The sequence below is a fragment of the Pogoniulus pusillus genome, unplaced genomic scaffold (genome assembly GCF_015220805.1).
Source record: "Pogoniulus pusillus isolate bPogPus1 unplaced genomic scaffold, bPogPus1.pri scaffold_51_arrow_ctg1, whole genome shotgun sequence".
Lineage (NCBI taxonomy): Eukaryota > Metazoa > Chordata > Aves > Piciformes > Lybiidae > Pogoniulus > Pogoniulus pusillus.
In genome coordinates, this window is record NW_026974710.1 from 254,281 (window position 1) to 274,070 (window position 19,790).

At 51.1% G+C, this 19,790-nt stretch overlaps 2 protein-coding genes across 2 annotated transcripts in view; both read right to left on the minus strand.

Moving 5' to 3' along the window:
- The window catches only part of LOC135174259 (zinc finger protein OZF-like), a 59,785-nt gene that overhangs the window by 29,945 nt on the left and 10,050 nt on the right, over positions 1 to 19,790 (minus strand). The window lies entirely within an intron of this gene.
- On the minus strand, positions 8,666 to 13,179 carry LOC135174254 (zinc finger protein OZF-like). The gene is made up of 2 exons (XM_064141480.1): positions 10,901 to 13,179; positions 8,666 to 10,182 (listed from the first exon to the last, which is right to left on the minus strand). Exons 1-2 carry the CDS (start codon positions 11,177 to 11,179, stop codon positions 8,995 to 8,997), a joined length of 1,467 nt encoding a protein of 488 aa, XP_063997550.1. The 5' UTR covers positions 11,180 to 13,179; the 3' UTR covers positions 8,666 to 8,994.

Sequence of the window (19,790 nt, forward strand, 5' to 3'; positions counted from 1 at the left end):
CCCTTTCCTGGACACCTCAGACCTAACTATCCTTCCTGTGCTCTGTGCTCTCACCTGCACACCTCCCACCTCTGACTGGCTCTGCTTGGCTCCTGCCACAGGCCAGAGGCTGTCAGCTCCCAGAGCAGCCACATGGCCTTGCAAGTGGAGCAGGAGGTGGCCTGTGGCTGAGCAGCTGATGGACACCAGCAGGAGATGGGTGGCAATGCCATGGGGAGCTGAGCTGTGCCTCAGCATCTCAGGGCCAGCAGCAGGCACAAGGCTGTGCAGGGGCTGGGAGGTCACTGCTGCCTCAGGAGCTGAGAGGGCAGCAGCAGGAAGAGGGCAGCAAAGGGTCTGGGAGGTCACTTCTTGCTGCAGCAGCTGAAGGGCAGCCCTGACTCCTGCCTGGGCTCTGCGCTGTTGGGCTGCCAGCTGCCAGTGTCCCCTTCAGGCAGCAGAAGGCTTGTGGTGGGCAAGGCACTTGTGTGAGTCCTGCCCCTAAGCACCTGGTGGCCCCTGCAGGAAGAGGCTTGGGGATGGGTTGTCACCTCCCTGCCCCCTGAGTGTCTGAGGGGACAGAAGCAGGCACAGGCCTTGGCTGTGGCTGCTGCAGAAGCTGAGAGGCAGCAGCAGGGAGGGGCCTTGGGTGTTGGTTTGGAGCTGGAGATTCTGCTCTGTGCTGTCCCCAGTCAAAAGGCACTGCAGGCTCTGGCAGGGACCACTGCAGGCAGTGAAGAAGGCCAAGTGCAGCTGGGCTGTGGCAGCAGGAGTGTGGCCCCCTAGGCACGGGGGTTGTCCTCCCCTGCACTCAGCGCTGCTGTGGCCACATCTCCATTGGTGATGTCTGCTGTGTGCTTCCTTGGTCTGGAGGCAGGAGGAGGAACTGGAGAGGTTGTGGAGAAGATCTGCCAGGATGGACTTTGGAGGCTCTCTCTGGAAGCTGCAGGCTCAGGAGTGCTGTGCTGCTGCCTCAAGGCTGCTTTGAGCTGCTGGAGCTTTGCTTGGCTGTGGGCAGAGAAGGAAGCCTTCAGGAAGTGCAGCTTGGAAGGTTCAGCCTGGGGCTGAGGACAGAGAAATGTCACTCAGAGGGTAGAGCTGTGGTGCAAGAGGGGAGCCAGGAGTGTGGGCAGCCCATGCCCAGCTGTGAGCATCAAGGCAACTCCAGCGAGGGTGGAGAGCCCTGAGGGAAGGAGTGGAGATGTCAGGGTGAGAGCTGGCTGGGGAAGCAAGATGGGAGTCAGCAGTGTCACAAATAGAAGGCCTAAACCCACGCCCATGCCAAATAAGGCTGTTACTAGAGTCCCAGGACCCAAGCACTGCACAGGCCTGGGTGCACAGGGAGGCTCTGCTCTGCCCTAACGCACACTGCTTGTGTCCAATCTCCTCTCTTTAGATCCTGTTCTAATACAGATCCATTGCTCACCCTCAGAACAGGTTGGGTTTTCCTCAGCAGGCCCAAGAGTGGGAGGTCTCTCTTCAGTGCAGGTCTCTTTTTATACGGTGGTCCCTCTGGTGGTCTTCAGAGGTGAAGGAAGAGGTCTTCCTCAAGTGACCTTCTCATGAACTCGAAGCCAGCAGTGGCCTTTGTATGGCTCTTCCTCTGCTCATGCCAAAGGCTCTCTCCCTCACCTGCTTCCCTCCCCCATCAGCACCTCTGGTTTCTAATTCTTCATTGCTCTGGTTCCTTAAGCTAAGTGCACACTTCTGTGGTGGTGCAAGGAGGAGTGCAGCTCCACTCAAAATCCCCCTCCCCCCTCTCTGTGGCCTCCTGCCACAAATCCATCAGGTCAAAGATATATTTCTCACAGTCCCCTGTTTTCTTTTTGCTCAGATTGATTCCTGTCTTGGCTTCAAATCTGCCCATTGCTTGCTCTAGAGAGTTCAACTCTCCATCTTTTATCCTTTCTTTTGAGGCCTGAACACTCATTACAGCCTGGGGTTTGGCTCTCTCTTCTGGGTTATGGGGCACAAGGGCTACCTGCACCCCTTGCACAACCATCGCCATCAGGCTGACAAAACATGGCATGGGACAGGGTACAATTAACACCACAAGCAGCACTCCCCCTCCCACTGAAGCCAATTCAGGAAACCAATCCCTTGCCCCCAGGTTATTCCACCAGCTCCCTAAGTTTACTCCATTCCAGGTCTGTCCTGGGACGTGAGCAGTTCTCTGCAGCTCTTTCACCAGCTCGTTAACAGCATTTCCTTCATCATCTATTCCCAGGCAGCAGTTGGTTAGGTTGAATTTCCCACACACCCCCTCCATGAGCTAGGAAATAGTCTAATGCTGATCTGGTTTGATCTATTGCAGTTCTCATTTGGGTACTTTGCTTTGCTACCAGGTTCAAAGCATCTCCAGTTTTGTTTACTACTAGTTCTACTACTGCTTGCAGTCTAATTGTTCTATTAAGCATATAGATTTGGGTTCCACAACCCCAAGATCTGCCTTTTGCCCATGTTGCAGGATCATAATAGGCAATGATCCTTTTGGAAGGCCACTTCCTAGGTGTTAGGATCAGAGATGTTGGCTTTCTTTGATTCCCAGGGCCATCGATCTCCCTGATTGGTGCCTCCACAGACATAACCATTGGTCACAGTCAATGATTTTGCAATGCTCTCAGCCAAATTTACAAAAAGATTTTTAGCAGCTGTTGCAATCTCATACTGAACTCCTGATTCTATTTCATGATAGAATGAATGAAATAGCAAATGCAGGGCCCTTGCAAAAAGATAACAAGCACACTGCCATCTGTGCCAGTTAAGTGGGTTTTGGCCCTTACAACAGGTGCTATTAAATCTTCATTAACCATGATCAAAGCCTCATAATCCATACACACACAATCATCATTTCAGTGCTCCTTTCCAGTTCTTGCCACAGTTCTGCCATCTGAGCAAGACTTCTGCTCACTTGAAGAAAACAGGCTGGTCATAACAAGCTGGTCTCCATTACGGCCTGTGTGAACATAAACGGTCAAATGCACAAACAAATACAAACCCAAATGCAAACACACTCATTGCCTGGGCTAACAAATCCATTGGCCTACTCTGTATGATGTAATTACAGAAATTTAAAAACAATTTCTTTCTTCTCCTACTTTCCTCTCTATCCCATTTTCTCCCTCTTCTTTTTTTCCTCAGTGATGCCCAGATATACAGAAAAAAAAAACCAAGAAAAAATATCCCATGATACCCTAAAATCCCACAATTGTCATATTACAAACCCTTATCCTTAACCTATCCTATCCTAAAAATCTATAAATCTATCAGCTGAAGGAAATTCAAGAAAAAGCAAAGCAAATTCAAGAAGATAATACCATGGTAGTCTCAGAAAAAAAGAAACTCAGAATCATCACAGAAAGAATTAAGCAGTAACCTATACAGTTACAAAAGAATTTCTTGCCCTAATATTCCACTACAATGCCTAACAAGTGCTGAACACACTCCACTTCAGTCAGCTGTCTCCCCAAGCTACTAAAATCCTCTCAAAGCTCATCCCATTGCAATTAACAGCTTCTCCAATAAACTCCTGAACTCCAAAATATGTTACCATCAAAAAGGCTTTCAAAAATGCAGGACTGTCTTTATCTGTTCGAACACATTACTGGGGGAACGAGCTGACTGGCGCTCACTACCTTATCAGCTCTGTCGTTCCCTTCTCCTAACCCAGAACCTAGCTGGTGACTTCTCATGTGGATTACACAGTGCTCATGCTCCCGCTGAGAGAAGCGATGTCTGAGTTCTAGTAACAACTGTGCTGGTCTTTCCTTTTTTGGGGCTTTTAGCAATGAATCTTCAGTTCTAGCGATGACACCTGCAACATAAAGAGAGTCAGTGACCACATTCAACGGCTCTTGTGCCCAGTTTTTAAATGCCCACACTACTGCTGTTAATTCTAGGGTCTGTAGTGAGTCATCTCTAGTTCCTACCATAAGGTGATGATGCCATCGACCACTGTTATGCCATGTACATACTGCTTTCTTTTTGCTCCTTCCCACATCTGTGTACACTGTCTGTCTGAGTACAGGTATGGGGCTTAATTTTGGAATTCTAAACCACTGTAGGTTTTTAACTACCTGCCAGGTCCTTCCAGATGGATCAGCATTACTTATCTTCCCTATAAACCCCAACAGGGCGGAGTTGCAGAGGCACCAGTCCAGCTGATCACTGGTCAATGGTACACAAATCATAGCTGGCTCCTTTCCATCAATTTCAATGACTCTAAGCCTGCCCCTTTCAATCAGTTCAGCAAGTGCCTCTGCACAGGTCTGTACAGTGTTCTTTGGATGAGTGGGCAAGAATACCCATTCTATGATCTTCCACTCACTGTCAGTGGCACTGCCATCTCTCCTAACCTTGGTAATTTCCCTCTCTTCTTTTTGCCACTGAGCAATGAGTGCAAAGGATGTCGCTGCCTATTGACACATAGAAGCAGTAGGAATTGATCAGCAAGGCGACAGTGGATACACCAGTGAGGAATTTATTGGCTATTGACTTGACTGCCAACTGCTGTTGGGTGGTTAAGGAGATGCACCTGTGCACATCCATGCCCTGCAACAGAGGCAGCAATGGTGCTAAGTCCTCATTGTTTTTTCCCACTATCTTTTGAACCCACTGAACATGATCCATAAACTTTTTGACATCTGGCAGTGTTTTCAAGTCTCTGTGTAAGTCAATCTTTTGAGGTCTGATTGTGGCCTAAGTAATTTTCCAGTCCAAATAGTTCCAAGGGCTCTGCTGCTCCAGCAAAACCTGTGAAGAGGTAAGGAGGGAGGAAGGAGGCGGGGGGGGAACGGGCCCTGCAAGCCGCTCTACAGGCGGAGGGGGCTGGGGGGGGCTGGCATTCTCAGCAGCAGATTTCACCGCATTTGCCTCGGCCCTCCATCTCGCCCAGCCCCCAGGCTTTTCAGCTCATCCACCACTATCCTTCCTCTCCCTCATGGATGTCTCCTGTCCTTTACCTCAGCATTAGATCTAGAGTTTCACCAAATACAACCTCCTGATGCTTTACTCTGAAAACTTCTAAACTTCTGTTTCTCTCTCACACACTCAGACAGAAGGCAGGAACACGAAGGGAAAAGAAAAAAAAAGAGGCAGGAGCTAAGCAACTGAAGGAGGCTGAGTGAGCCACTGAAATGGTAATCGGACCCCGTAGCTTTTTCCTACTGATTTTTTCCCCAATGCAGCCATTCCTGCCACTCCCCTCAGCCCCCATAACACACCACCGAGAGAAGCAAAGCAAACATCGACAGACTCCCTCCCGGCGGAACTCAGCCCTCTCATTTCTGGAGATTTGGCAGGAAGCATCTCGTCTGTGGGTGCGTTTTGTGGGGGGGGGAACACACGATGGGGAGACACTACGACGGTGTGGGGGATGGTGAAGGGTGGATCCAAGAAGTCTGCAGGATGGTCGGCACGTTTGCCAACCCCGGCCCTCCTCAACGCGGTCCTTCCCGCTGCCGGCCTGCCTCGGCCTTACCCGAATGCCTGATTCACTGTTCCGGCGCCATTTGCCGGTGGAGCGCTTGGGTAAAATGATTCTCTGTTCATCAATATGCTTAGATGGGCACAGTCCCACTTCAATTCCGTGTCCAGTGAGTAGTATGCGTTCTTGCAAGAGGTGTGCACAACTAGGACTGGTTACATGTGGAGGGTACAGGGTTACATGTGAGGCATACATAGGCTGATACTCAATAACATTCTACAGGGGTCAGCCCCCAGGCTGGCCAACCCAGCCCCCGTGGGCAGGCTAACTCTGTCCACTGCAGCTGTGTGTGGGGTGCTCACTGTTTACAGTTTGGTTTCCTGAGCCAGAGACAGGCCCAAGGACACTTCCCAGCATGGGTTGCTCATGTTTATCATTTCATGTCCTCTGCTAGCAAGAAATTCACCCACATGGTGGCACACAACCTGCTTTGTGATGGCTCTCAGCTCGCTCTCTGCTGTCACACAGCCCTCTCCACCAGCAGCTTTCCCTCAGCTGCCTTCTCCCAGCACCACACAGGGCACCACTTGCAGGCACCACCTGGGGGTTTCCCGCTCTGGCCCCAGCTGATCTCCAGGCTGAACAATGCAAACTCCCTCACACAAGGTGCTGAAGGGAGGGCACCTGCTACAGGCAGGCAAATGCCATTGGCTGGGTGCAAGCTCCCAACTGACCAGATAATCTTTGCCTGCTTTCAGCTGCACACCCACATCCTGCTGGCCCTTACCTGCTGACTGTTCACTCCTCACACTCTGCCCATGCTCTGCAGGTGGTTGCAGGCTCCTGGTCTATGGCTTTGCAGCAGCCTCTGCAGCTCTGCTGCCACATTCTCCCATGTTCACCCCTCTGATCCCAGGGTCACTTTGCAGTTTTGCTCACCTCCAGTTCCTGACACTCACAGCTGCACCTCCTGTGCTTTGTGCCTCCTTCCCAAGGCAATCAGCACAATCAGCTGTGGCTCAGCTCTGTGCTCTAGGCAGGAAGCTCCACATGCACTGCAGCATGGCAGCCCTGGAAGGCAAACCAAAACCACCACACCTGTAGGGTCTGACCTGCAAACCAGTACTGGGATTGAGCCAAGAGAGACTTTTGCCTGACTCTTCCATGATGTTCCTGCATTAATTCCTGAGTCTCAACCAACTGCTGCTGGGATGGATCCTGTGGCACTGGAGCTCCTTGCAGGCTGCTGGCAAAGGCTCCTTGCAGATGCATCCTAACCAGTTCCCCTCTCCTGCCATCCTTCCTGCCAGCCAGCTGGAAGTCTGCAGGGCCACTGGTGGGCTGCTGGAAAGCCCAAGGCATGATGGAGGTCAGCAGGGCTGTTTGGCCAGTGGAAGGCATCAGGGCCAGTTGAGGGCCAGTGGGGATCCTGTAGGAAGCCTTGGACCTGCCGGTGGGAATCAGATCCACAGGGAACTGCTGGAAAGCCTGATGGAAGCCCTGGGCCTGCTGCAGCTCCACAGGCAAACTTGTGGGCACCAAGCAGCAGGCCTGCAGTGTAAGCAGTGGGCACAGTGGCTGGCAGCAGGGCACTGCTGGGGACTGGAAAGCCTGTGGGAACTCTTCTGGGAGGCAGCAGGGCCAGGGCTGGGCTGGTGGAAAGCCCAAGGGAATCCCCAGCAGGCTCAGCTGGAGGCTGTGCAAAGGCCAATGGATGCCTGCCAGCAGGCCAAGGCACTCCTTAGGCAATTCCCTTGGCTCACCACTTCCCCTGCTGCATTCCAGTGGCTCCAGGACATCTCTTGGCCTTTCCGTACGCTTCCCAGTGACACTGCAGGGTTCCAGCCAGCCAGGGGCTGCCAACCTGAATCCCACCTGCCCACCAACTGCCCTGCAGCATCCCAGCTGGACCTGAACTTCTCCAGAGCTTTCCTCTAGCCCAGCACTGCTCCAGCTGCATTCTACCAGACCAGGGCCCTCCGCTGGCAATTCTACAAGCCCAAAACTCTTCCTCATGCACCACAGAGGCCTCTGAGGACCTTCAGCAACCCAATATTTCCTCACAAAACTTCCACTGTGCCCAGGGCTTCCTTCAGGCTGCCACAAACTCAGCAGTGGATCTGACTCCAGACAGCAGGCCTGAAGCTCCCCACAGCACTTCCATTAGCTCACCAAAGGCCATGATGGATTCTTCCTTCCTTTCCATTGCACCTGGGCAGCTGAGAAAGAAGTGCCCAGGCACCCCAAGAAACACACCCTTCCAAGCCCTTCTGCTCACCCCATGGCCACCCCAGAGAAACCTATCCCCACACAGCTCAGCTCTGCTGCTGCCTGAAGCAGGCAGGAACAGGCAAACACAGGCAATGGCTCCACAACAGACACACACAGCTGCTGATGGCAGCCCCCAAAACACCACCCACCACCATTTGAAGCCTCAAGGGCTCCACCCTCCAGACCTTGAAAGCACCTCTGCTCCTAGGCCAGGCATAGGCCAGACTGGACCAGGCTCTGCCAGTGCCCAAACAGAAGCAGCAGCGGCCAAGAGGTCACCACCCATGGCTGACAGCCAAAGCCACAGCCAAGGGACATCATCCTGCACCACCTGGCCACCAGCACAAGACACTCAGCAGCCTGCCAGCTGCCTCAGTGCCTGCCAGCAGGGCAAGGCCTTCCAAAAAGCCTTCCATTAGCCACCACTGGCCCTGCTGCATTCCAGGAGGCTTCAGACTTCGCACAGGACTTCCACTGCACAAGCAGTGGCCCTCTGCAATTTCAGCTCCCCCAGGCCTACTATCAGGCAGACCCTAAGCTCCTCCACCTACTGCCTCAGGAAAGAAGGTTCTTGTCACTCTTGTCACTCCTCAGGCTCCTCAAAACTCCTGAACACTCCAAGAAATCTCTGCCAACTGCTGGCTCGTGGAAAGCCTCAGACAAGCCGGGATCCAGCAGGAACACTGCTGAGCTAGGGAGAAGGCCTTGGGAAGTCCCAGGCCTGCTGGAAAGCACCAGAGCCACTTACCACAAACCTGAGAGAAGCTTTCCAGGGGTTTCCAAAGACCTCCCTGACATGTGCCCTACACTCTACAAAGATCCCCAAAGTCAAACTACTCTCAGCAAGAGACTCTCAAGACTCTGCTGAGAACTTCACTTTGACCTCCCCAGTCTGGGCACAGGGCTCCAGACCCGTCCCTAGGGAACAAATGCCCCCAACATTTGGGCACTGTGGGCAGCAAGCACCAAAATAAAAGCCAAAAGACAGGATTTGGGTCACTGTGGGCTTTTATTGACACACCTGGGCACAGGGCAGAGGGGCTTTTACCCCAGGGACACACAAAGCATAGGGGGGAAGAACCAGACAAATCCCTGCACAGCTCAGCCCAGCTCCAACGGCAGCTCTGGCTGTGCTGACTCAGCACTGTAATGATGCTCAGCAGCACTGATTGGTGCTCAGCAGGGCAGGAGGTGTTTGTTCCTGCTGGAGCCCCCAGGCTCTGAGAAATGCAGCTGGAAAAGAGGAGATTTTGGTTCAATCTGCTGGAAAGGCTTTCTCAGGGTGGGGGCACGATCACCCCCACAGACTCAGGATGGGGCTATTTGTGCTTCCCCTTCTGTGTGGCTTGGTCCCCAGTGTGGGTGCAGTGGTGGGAAATGAGATAGCTGCTTCGGATGAAGCTCTTGCCACAGTCGGAGCAGGTGAAAGGCTTCTCACCACCGTGGAGACGACAGTGCCAGGTGAGAGAGGAGCTGCAGGTGAAGCTCTTGCCGCAGTCCCTGCAGCTGTAGGGTTTCTCACCGCTGTGGATGAGTCTGTGCTGGATGAAATATGAGCTGGTGGTGAAGCTCTTGCCGCACTCTGCACAGGGGTACAGGTGCTCTCTGGTGTGAGTGCGGCGGTGGAGGGTGATTCCAAGGCTGGTTTTGAAACTCCTGCCGCAGTCCCTGCAGCTGAAGGACTTCTCAGTGGTGTGCACACTGCGGTGCCGAGTGAGGGCAGACTTGCGAGCGAAACTCTTGCTGCATTCAGCACAGCTGAAAGGCCTCTCTCTGGTGTGGATTTGGTGGTGGTTAATGAGGTCTGAGTGCACTGTGAAGCTCTCACCACAGTCAGCACAGCTGAAAGGCTTCTCAACAGTGTGGGTTTGGTGGTGTTTAATGAGGTTTGAGCGTTGTGCAAATGTCTTGCCACAGTCAGAACAGCTGAAGGGTTTCCTGCCAGTGTGAGTTCGAGAGTGGACAGTAAGATGGTAGCGCTGTGTGAATCTCTTGCCACAGTCAACACAGCTGAAGGGCCTCTCACCAGTGTGGCTTCGGCGGTGGGCAACGAGGTGTGAGCGCCGTGTGAAGCACTTGTCACAATCAGCACAGCTGAAAGGCCTCTTTCCAGTGTGGGTTTTGTGGTGTCTAATGAGGTTTGAGCGCTGTGTGAATCTCTTCCCACAGTCACGACAGCTGAAGGGCCTCTCACCAGTGTGGATTCGGCGGTGGGCAATGAGGCTGTAAGGCCGTGTGATGCTCTTGCCACAGTCAGGGCACTGGGTCAGCTGTTTGACTGGCACAGAGGGGGCTTCCTCCTCCTCACCTTGGTCATCTTCACCCTCATCATCCTCCTCATACTCAACATCATCACAGTCATCATGCCCCTCATTGTTGTCATCCTCTAAATCTTTCTCCTCTTTCTTCAGGCTGCATTTGGCCTGCGCCATCTTACTCCCTGGGTGCTGCTTGTCTGGATCCTTCTGTGAGGCCATGCTAGTGGGGGACGAGGTCACTGCGCTTACCTAGGGAAGATGGAAGCACCTGACCTCAGCACCTCAAACCTTGACATCCTGCCTGGCTCAATACAGCCTCTGACACATCCCAACAAACAACATTCAGCTGAGCCAAAGACTGCAGAGTGGACCTCAAACCCCCACTTCTTGCCATGGGGTGGGAGCAGATCTCCAATGCCTGTGCTGAGACCCCAGGTGCCACTGCTGGGGGAGGGCTGAGACACCCTGGTCCTTACACAGTGCTCCCAGACCCCTCTTTGCCAGCTCTGGGATGTTGGCAGGTAGCTTCCTGCTCCAGGCCCTGCCCTTTGATCCCTCCTGCTTCAGACAAGAGGCAGCAGTGCTCACCCAGGAACACCAAACAACCTCCAACCCTCTCCCACCCACACTGCACATCCCAGACCCAGACACAACCTCCTTCCACACAACTGACCCCAACCTGCCTGGGAGGCAACCAGACTCCTACAGCAGAGGATGTCCCTCACAGCCCCAGTGGCAGTCAAACGTGGGGGTAGGAGACTCTGCAGGGGGTTGGGATGTACCACATGGATCAACAGCAACCTGGAGCACGGCTGTTGGCCCCCACTCTGGGTTCTTCACCTGCTGGGCTCATCCCAGGGGCAGCTCTGCAATCTCGGTGCTTCCCCAGCACCGGGAGACAGGGCTGCTGCAGAGAGGACACAGCCCCTGCCAGACACAAGCAAAGGGCTCAGAGGAGAGGACTGACCTGCAAGGCGTGGGTCAGCACTGCCCAGGACCATGCAGCAGAGATGGGCTTGGAGCAAGCAGCTCCCAAGCCCAGCACCATGGGCACAGCAGATAGGCAGGGCTGCTGAACAGAGGAGAGCTGAACAAGCGCAGACTCAGCTCCTGGCCCAGCACGCAATCCCCAGAACACAGCTGCAGGGCAGCACCACATGACAGTTGCCTCCAGACAGCCTCTACCAGGCCTTGTCTGCAGCCTCCTCCCACTGCCTGCCCAGGGCTCTGATGACTGCAGCTGCATTTCCTAGCACCTCTGGCCCAACATCTCCTCCCTGGCCCTGCTCACAGACCCCACCCCACTCACTCTCTGCTCAGCTCTGCCCTGCACACAACTCCTGCCTGCAGGGGCCAGTTCAGGGACAGCTCTCTATTGACCACTCCTCAACAGGTGGGCAGAGAAGCCCTGAGGACTGTGCTAGTTTAAAGCTAGCTAGAATGTTTTGGTGAGAAGAACTAGATCATAGGCTGTGAAAGGAAAACAGTGGTGATGTCTACTTCACTCACAGTCTTGCTAAGGAGTATGGGAACAAGAAATGAAAACATTAGATATCACCCTTGCCATTTTTTTCTCTCACTCGGGCTGATGGATGAGCAACATCTTACTCCCTAACCTCACCCTTCATTTGGGCTAACTCACTTTGCTTTCTTAACCTCTGGCCGAACCTCTATTCTTCCTTGGGACTGGGGTAAGATTGAGAGGGGCAGGGGGAAGGTGGAGGGGTGGTTGAGAGCCCCTCATGGGAACTCAGGTTTCTGAGAGGGCAGTTGTGTTTCTGTATTACCTTTTACCTTGTATATTTCTGTCTACAACTGTATATACTGTAAATATCTGCTTGTATATTGTGCTGCTGTAAATAAACAGCTTCATTCATATTTCCAGAGCCAGCTGAGTCTAGTTTGGGTGATTTATAAAGTGGGGGGGTCAGGGAACATCCAAACCATCACATCTTTTTATTTGGTGCCCAACGTGGGGCAAATTCATTTTGAGTGATTATTAATTAACTCTGGGAATCAGAATGAAGCTAACGAAGCAGCTATTTTATTTAGCTGGTCTACTGTGTGCCATATATTCTGTTTTCTTGTGTATAATTGGACAAAAGCCCAAATTGGTTATTTCTTGCCTAATGCACTTTTTAAGAAGGTCAAACCTAAACACACATCTGTCTTATAGAGCTGGGGGGATTTCATCCTTGGGTATGCTGGTTTTAATGTCACTGAAAGTTTTACCAGTAACATTACAGGGGTATTTACAAGTAATATTACAGGCAATCAAAGTATTTCTTTTGCTTTATTTACTGCACTAATGAGAATTATTCATCCCAAAACTGAGATGCCGGACCCTTGTTCAGGATTTTGTTCATGTCAGACTGTAGTATTTCTGGTTTGTGTGATCCTAGGTCTTGTAATTTCTGATTTTATTATACTTTTAACATTCTGTGTGAAAAATTCAAATGCAGTGCCTGTGAAAGCTAAAAAGAAAGAGAAAGGGACAGTGTTGCACAAACAATGTACCAGTGAAACCAAAACAAAGATAACTTGGGCACAGCAAGGAACAGCTACCAATACCCTCCCCTCTCCAGATTCTGGGAAAGCTGCCAATGTTCTAAGTGGGAATGATAACATGGCAGGATTCCCAGGAACACAGGTGACTACTCAAAACCAGGATGTTCCTTCAACTAATAACACTAACTCAGCCAGTTCGAATCCCCAGACAGCAGACAACAAGACCCTTCCATCTCTAAGGCAGATCTGAACTGACAGGCCTCAGGCCAGACCCTCAATAATTCAAACCCACCAATAGACTCATCAAAGTCTGTTGCAGTTCAGGCCCTTTTGGTGCCTGCTAAGGCGAAAGCTAAGACAGCATTCAACAAAGTGTGATTCAAAAGAGGACGTACAAGAGGGGACCTCTGGTGAACAAGAGGAGGAAGAGGAGACATATTGTCACCGAGATTTGGCAAACATGCTCACATCCCAGTACTCTGATGAGAAGAGCGCTGTGAGGTTGGCTGCCAAGAAAGAGGATGGTTCCAATGAGTTTAAGAATGCTCTTAGGAAAGTTCTGTTTCTAGGCCAGGGACAAACAGATCAACAAGAGGAAGAGGAGAAGGATGACATCCAGGACTCCAACGATCCCCTCAGAGTAGTCAGGGAGGTTAGAAAGGAATATTCAAGGGAATCAGGTGAGCCAATCCTAAGCTGGCTGGCGAGATGCCGTAGCATTGGTGCCAATGCCCTGCAGGTAGGAGACAAGTCTGCCAAGCAGCTGGGACCACTCACTAAGGAGAGTGGAGTGGACAAACACCTGGCAAGTCCTCTTGGTAGGGTTAGCTTGTGGACACGCCTTCTGTTGGCTTTGGCTCTCAGATGATCTGCCATGGGCGGCCAAGAAGTGGAACACCATTGAGCAGGGAATTAAGCTTCTGAAGGAGTTTGCTGTGAAGGAAGTGCTTTATGGAGATCATGGCACACATGAGCCTGATGATATTCCTCATGGAACAGGTCTCATGAACAAGCTCATTAAGCTTGCTCCTTCATCCTGTGCTAATATCTTGGCCAGCAAATTTCTATCAAGGAGTGACAATGGAAGGTCTTTCACTGGCCAAAGAGAATGGTATTGAGTGGATCTAGCACATACCCTACTGTGATCCAGCTGCAGGGAAGATTGAACGTTACAACGGATTGCTGCAAAACCACCCTAAAATCACTGTGTACACCCCACATGCCATGTTCAGCATTAGGGGTGCCCTGCCTCCAGCCAGGAGGAGGAAAGGGATAGTGGAGAAAACCAAATCTATTGGAATGTATTCATTAGGTGGCCTGGCAGTTCAAAAGTTCAGAAATACAGGGCTTTAGTTGACACAGGAGCTCAGTGTACTTTGTTGCCATCAAATTGCAAAGGGACAGAGTCCATATCTATTTTTGGAATCACTGGTGGATCTCAAGAGTTAACTAAGTTGCAGGATGAGATCAGTTTAACTGGTGAAGAGTGGAAGACACATACTATTGTAACTGGTCCTGATGTGCCTTGCATTCTGGGAATTGACTTTTTGAGACAAGGCTGTTTCAAAGATCCTAAGGGTCACAAATGGGCTTTTGGAATAGCATCTGTCGAGATTGAGGATGGTAAATTGAAATTGTCCATTAGAGCTGAACTTTCAGATGAATCTGCAGTTGTCGGACATCATAACATAGAGGATCTGGAGCTGCCAATTGCTACTCAAACTGTTCACCACAGGCAGTACAGAACTAACTGGGACTCTTTGTTGCCCATTCATCAGCTGATTCGTCAACTGGAGAGTCAGGCTGTCATCGAGAAAGCTCATTCACCTTTCAACAGTCCCATCTGGCCTGTGCGTAAAGCTAACGGAGACTGGAGACTGATAGTTGATTTTCATTCCCTCAACGAGGTGACTCCACCCATGAGTGCAGCTGTGCCAGACATGCTGGAACTCCAGTACGAGCTGGAATCGAAGGAGGCTAAATGGTATGCAACCATAGACACTGCTAATGCTTTCTTCTCTATTCCCAGAGCAAAGGAGTGCAGGCCTCGGTCTGCATTCACCTGGAGAGGAATCCAGTACCAGTTCAATCGTTAGCCTCAGGAATGGAAACACAGCTCAACCATCTGTCACTCAGTCATCCACAATGCACTGGAGAAAGGTAAAGCTCCAGAGCACATCCAGTTCATTGACGACATCATTGTGTGGGGCCAAACTGCTGAGGAAGTCTTCGAGAAAGGTAACAAAATCATTGACATTCTGTTGCAAGCAGGTTTTGCTATTAAGAGAGACAAGGTCAAAGGACCTGCCAAAGAAATTCAGTTTCTGGGAGTGCGGTGGCAGGATGGTCGCTGTTACATTCCTCAGGATGTGATTAACAAAGTCGCCACCGTGGCAGTTCCCACCAATAAGAAGGACACTCTCTCTTTCTTGGGTGCAGTGGGATTTTGGAGACTACACATTCCTGGTTTCAGTCAGATTGTCAAACCCCTGCACCATGTGACTTGTAAGAGAAACAATTTCGAGTGGGGACCTGAACAGCAAGCAGCCTTTGATCAGATTAAGCGAGAAGTAGTCCATGCAGTGGGCTTGGGACCTGTGCGATCTGGTCCGGACATTAAGAACATTCTGTACACGGCTGCCAGTGACAATGTCCAACTTGGAGTCTTTGGCAGAGAGCTCCAAATGAGACACGTGGTCGTCCTCTTGGTTTCTGGGGTCATAGCTACAGAGTTTCAGAGGTAAATTACACCCCAACAGAGAAAGAGGTACTAGCAGCGTACGAAGGAGTGAAAGCAGCTTCTGAAGTGATTGGAACTGAGTCACAATTGCTTTTAGCTCCTAGACTGCCAGTTCTAAACTGGATGTTCAAAGGCAAAGGTTCATCACCACATCATGCCACAGATGCAACCTGGTCTAAATGGATGGCTTTGATAACCCAACGAGCACGAATGGGTAATCTTGACCGACCTAGTCTGGTGGAGGTGATCACCAACTGGCCAGAAGGCACAGACTGTACCAAACCTCCAGAGGAGAAAACAACTCATGCTGAGGAAGCTCCTCCCTATGGTGATCTCTCTGATCAGGAAAAGAACTATGCTTTGTTCACAGATGGTTCCTGTCGTCTTGTTGGGAACAAGCGAAGATGGAAGTCAGCAGTCTGGAGTCCAACCAGGAGAGTTACCGAAACGAGAGATGGGGAAGGAGAATCCAGTCAGTTTGCTGAGGTAAAAGCTGTTCAGCTTGCTCTTGATGTGGCTGAACGTGAGAGTTGGCCTATCCTTTACCTCTACACTGACTCGTGGATGGTAGCCAATGCTCTATGGGGTTGGCTGAAGGACTGGAAGAAGCATGGTTGGCAGAGGAAAGGAAAGCCTATTTGGTGTGCGGATCTATGGCAGGACATTGATGCACGGCTGGAGAGAACTCCAGTGAAGGTGCGGCACGTAGACGCACACATGCCTAAGAACAGAGCCACTGAAGAACACCAACACAACCAGAAGGCAGACCAAGCTGCTAAGATTGCTCAAGTTGATGCCAACTCTGATCTTAACCTTGATTGGAAACACCGAGGTGAACTGTTCCTAGCTTGGTGGGCCCATGACTCATCTGGACATCAAGGCAGAGATGGAACATACCGATGGGCACGCGATAGGTCAATTGACTTGTCCATGGACGCTGTCACCCAAGTTATACATGAATGTGATATTGTGCTAGTTTGAAGCTAGCTAGAATGTTTTGGTAAGAAGAACTAGATTACAGGCTGTGAAAGGAAAACAGTGGTGATGTCTACTTCACTCAGTCTTGCTGAAGAAGAAATGAAAACATTAGATAACACTCTTGCCATTTTTCTCTCACTCTTGCTTGGGCTGCTGGCTGAGCAACATCTTACTCCCTAACCTCACCCTTCATTTGGGCTAACCCACTTTGCTTTCTTAACCTCTGGCCGAACCTCTATTCTTCTTTAGGACTGGGGTAAGGTTGAGAGGGGCAGGGGGGAAGGTGAGGGGAGTTGTGTTTCTGTATTACCTTTTACTTTGTATATTTCTGTATATAACTGTATATACTGTAAATAGCTGCTTGTATATTGTGCTTGCTGTAAATGAATAGCTTCATTCATATTTCCAGAGCCGGCTGAGTCTAGTCTGGGTAATTTCTGAAGTGTGGGGGTGCAGTGAACACCCTCAAACCATCACAGATATCTGTGCTGCTATTAAGCAGGCTAAGCAAATCAAGCCCTTATGGTATGGTGAGAGATGGTCAAAGTACAAGTATGGTGAAGCCTGGCAGATTGACTACATCACTTTACCTCGATCTCGTTCTGGCACGCAGTATGTGCTGACGATGGTAGAGGCCAGCACTGGATGGCTGGAAGCCCATCCAGTTCCACATGCAACTGCACGTAACACCATTGTTGGTTTGGAGAGACAAATCATGTGGAGACATGGAACTCCAGAGAGAATCGAGTCAGACAATGGCACTCATTTCAAGAACAATCTTGTGAAAAACTGGGCCAAAGAGCATGGCATTGAGTGGATCTATCACATACCCTACTATGCACCAGCTTCAGGGAAGATTGAGCGCTACAATGGTTTGCTGAAAACCACCCTAAAAGCCATGGGAGGTGGAACTCTGAAAAACTGGGACAAACATTTAGCACAAGCTACCTGGTTGGTAAATAGTAGAGGTTCAGTAAAGGGAGCAGGACCTGCACAATCAGACTTGGCCCAAACAGTAGACGGTGATAAAGTTCCTGTTGTAGGTGAAAAGAATCTGTTAGGGAAAACTGTTTGGGTATTTTCTCCTTCGGGCGAAGGGAAACCTGTCTGAGGGGTGGTATCTGCTGAAGGTCCTGGTCATACATACTGGGTAATGCAGGAGAATGGTGAAATCCAGTGTGTGCCACAGAGAAATCTAACCTTAGCTGAGAGAGTCTAAATTCAGAGTGTATCATACAAGCTGTTAGGAGTTGTCTGTTCTAGGCACCATCGGAGTCCAACATCGAAAGAATCTACGAGAGAATCTACAGTACATGAGCATGAACCCAACATCACCTGGGAGTCCCTGTTCTCGTCTCATCTGTGAGGGGACAAACTGTTGTGAGCTTTTGAATCACCCATATCTGAGATAGCTGGAATGAAGTGTGAACTGAACTTGTGCTACTCATTAGTGTAAATATTGGTTTAGATTAGATCAGATAATTCTCAGCAATACTCTGAGTGAAGTAGATAGGGGTGGATTGTGCTAGTTTGAAGCTAGCTAGAATGTTTTGGTGAGAAGGATTAGATTACCAGCTGTGAAAGAGAAACAATGGTGATGTCTATTTCACTCATAGGCTTACTGAGATGTGTAAGATGAAGAATCTAAACGTAGATAAGACATTTGGTTACTGCCTGGGCTTTGAGGTGCATTTCTCTCTAATCTAACCTGCCATCTTTGATTAATCCTCCTGCTTTCTAACCGCCTTGGCTGACCCATCATTCTTCCTTGGGCACAAGGCAACGTCTGAGATAAGGTAGAAAGGGGGGGTAGAAGGTGGAAGGCCGGTTGGGAGCCCCTCCTGGGGACTCGGGTTTCTGGGAGGGCTGCTGTGTTTCTGTATTACCTCTTACCTTGTCTGTTTCTGTATCTAACTGTATAGAATGGAGCAATCTGCTTCTGTATTGTGCTAAGCTGTAAACACAAAGCTTCCTTCAATTTCCAGAGACAGCTGAGTCTAGCCTGGGTGATTTCTAAAGCGTGGAGGGGACAGGGAACACCCAAATCATCACACTCTGACATCTGGCATAGGTCAATACAGCCTCTGACACCTCCCAACAACCAACATTCAGCTGAGCCAAAGAATGCAGAGTGGACCTCAAATGCCCACTTCTTGCCATGGTGTGGGGACAGATCCCTAATGCCTGTGCTGAGATCCCAGGTGCCAGTGCTGGGGGTGCTGAGACACCCTGGTCCCTACAGAGTGATTTCAGCCCCCTGTTTGCTAGCCCTGGCCCTGCCCTTTGATCTCTCCTGCTTCAGACAAGAGACAGCAGTGCTCACCCAGGAACACCAAACAACCTCCAACCCTCTCCTCCCCACACTACACATCCCAGCCCCAAACACAACCTCCTTCCACACAACTGACTCCAAGCTGCCTGGGAGGCAACCAGACTCCTACAGCAGAGGATGTCTCTCAGAGCCCCAGTGGCAGTGAAATGTCGGGGGTAGGAGGCTCTGCAGGGAGTTAGGATGTACCACATGGCCTGGGGCCCTGCTGTTTGCCCCCACTCTGGGTTCTTTACCTGATGGGCTCTTCCCAGAGGCAGCTCTGCAATCTCGGTGCTTCCCCAGCACAGAGGGACAGGGCTGCTGCAGAGAGGACACAGCCCCTGCCAGACACAAGCAAAGGGCTCAGAGAAGAGGACTTACCTGCAAGGGATGGCTCAGCACTGCCCAGGACCATGCAGCAGAGATGGGCTTGGAGCAAGCAGCTCCCAAGCCCAGCACCATGGGCACAGCAGATAGGCAGGGCTGCTGAACAGAGGAGAGCTGAACAAGTGCAGACTCAGCTCCTGGCCCAGCACGCAATCCCCAGAACACAGCTGCAGGGCAGCACCACATGACAGTTGCCTCCAGACAGCCTCTACCAGGCCTTGTCTGCAGCCTCCTCCCACTGCCTGCCCAGGGCTCTGATGGCTGCAGCTGCATTTCCTAGCACCTCTGGCCCAACATCTCCTCCTTGGCCCTGCTCACAGACCCCACCCCACCCACTCTCTGCTCAGCTCTGCCCTGCACACAACTCCTGCCAGCAGGGCCCAGCTCAGGGACAGCTGTCTGCTGACCACTCCTCAACAGGTGGGCAGAGAAGCCCTGAGGACACATAGGAAGGGACCTAACAAGAAAGGCTTCTTCAAATCTATCAGCAGGAAAAGGAAGAGCAGGGAAGGTGTGGGGGCAGTGCTGAACCAGGAGGCAGCCTGAGAACTGAGGGTGCAGAGAAGGCAGAGCTGCTGAATGCCTTCTGGGCTTCACTCTTGACACCTAAGGCTGAACTCTCCTACGGACTCCAGACCCCAGACGAAGGAGAGCAAACCTGGAGCAGGGAGTGCTCCCCACTGGTCAGTGCACACTGGGTTAGGGATCAGTTATACAAAATAAACATTCACAAGTCCAAGGGCCCTGATGAGATGCACCCAAGAGTGCTGAGAGAACTGCCTGAGGTTACTGCTGACACTCTCCATCGTCTTTGCAAATCAGGGCAGACAGGAGAGGTGCCTGAGGGCTGGAGCAGAGCCAAAGGCACTGCAGGCTTCAGAAAGGGCAAGAAAGAGGTTCCAAGGAACTACAGACCAGGCAGCCTCACCTCCA

Bases quoted from the DNA above. Each gene is read 5' to 3' on its own strand.
- LOC135174254 (XM_064141480.1), bottom strand. From the start codon at position 11,179: ATGCAGCTGCAGTCATCAGAGCCCTGGGCAGGCAGTGGGAGGAGGCTG. The intron at 10,183-10,900 runs GTCAGTCCTCTC...CATCTTCCCTAG, and splicing joins TGCTGACCCACGCCTTGCAG to GTAAGCGCAGTGACCTCGTC.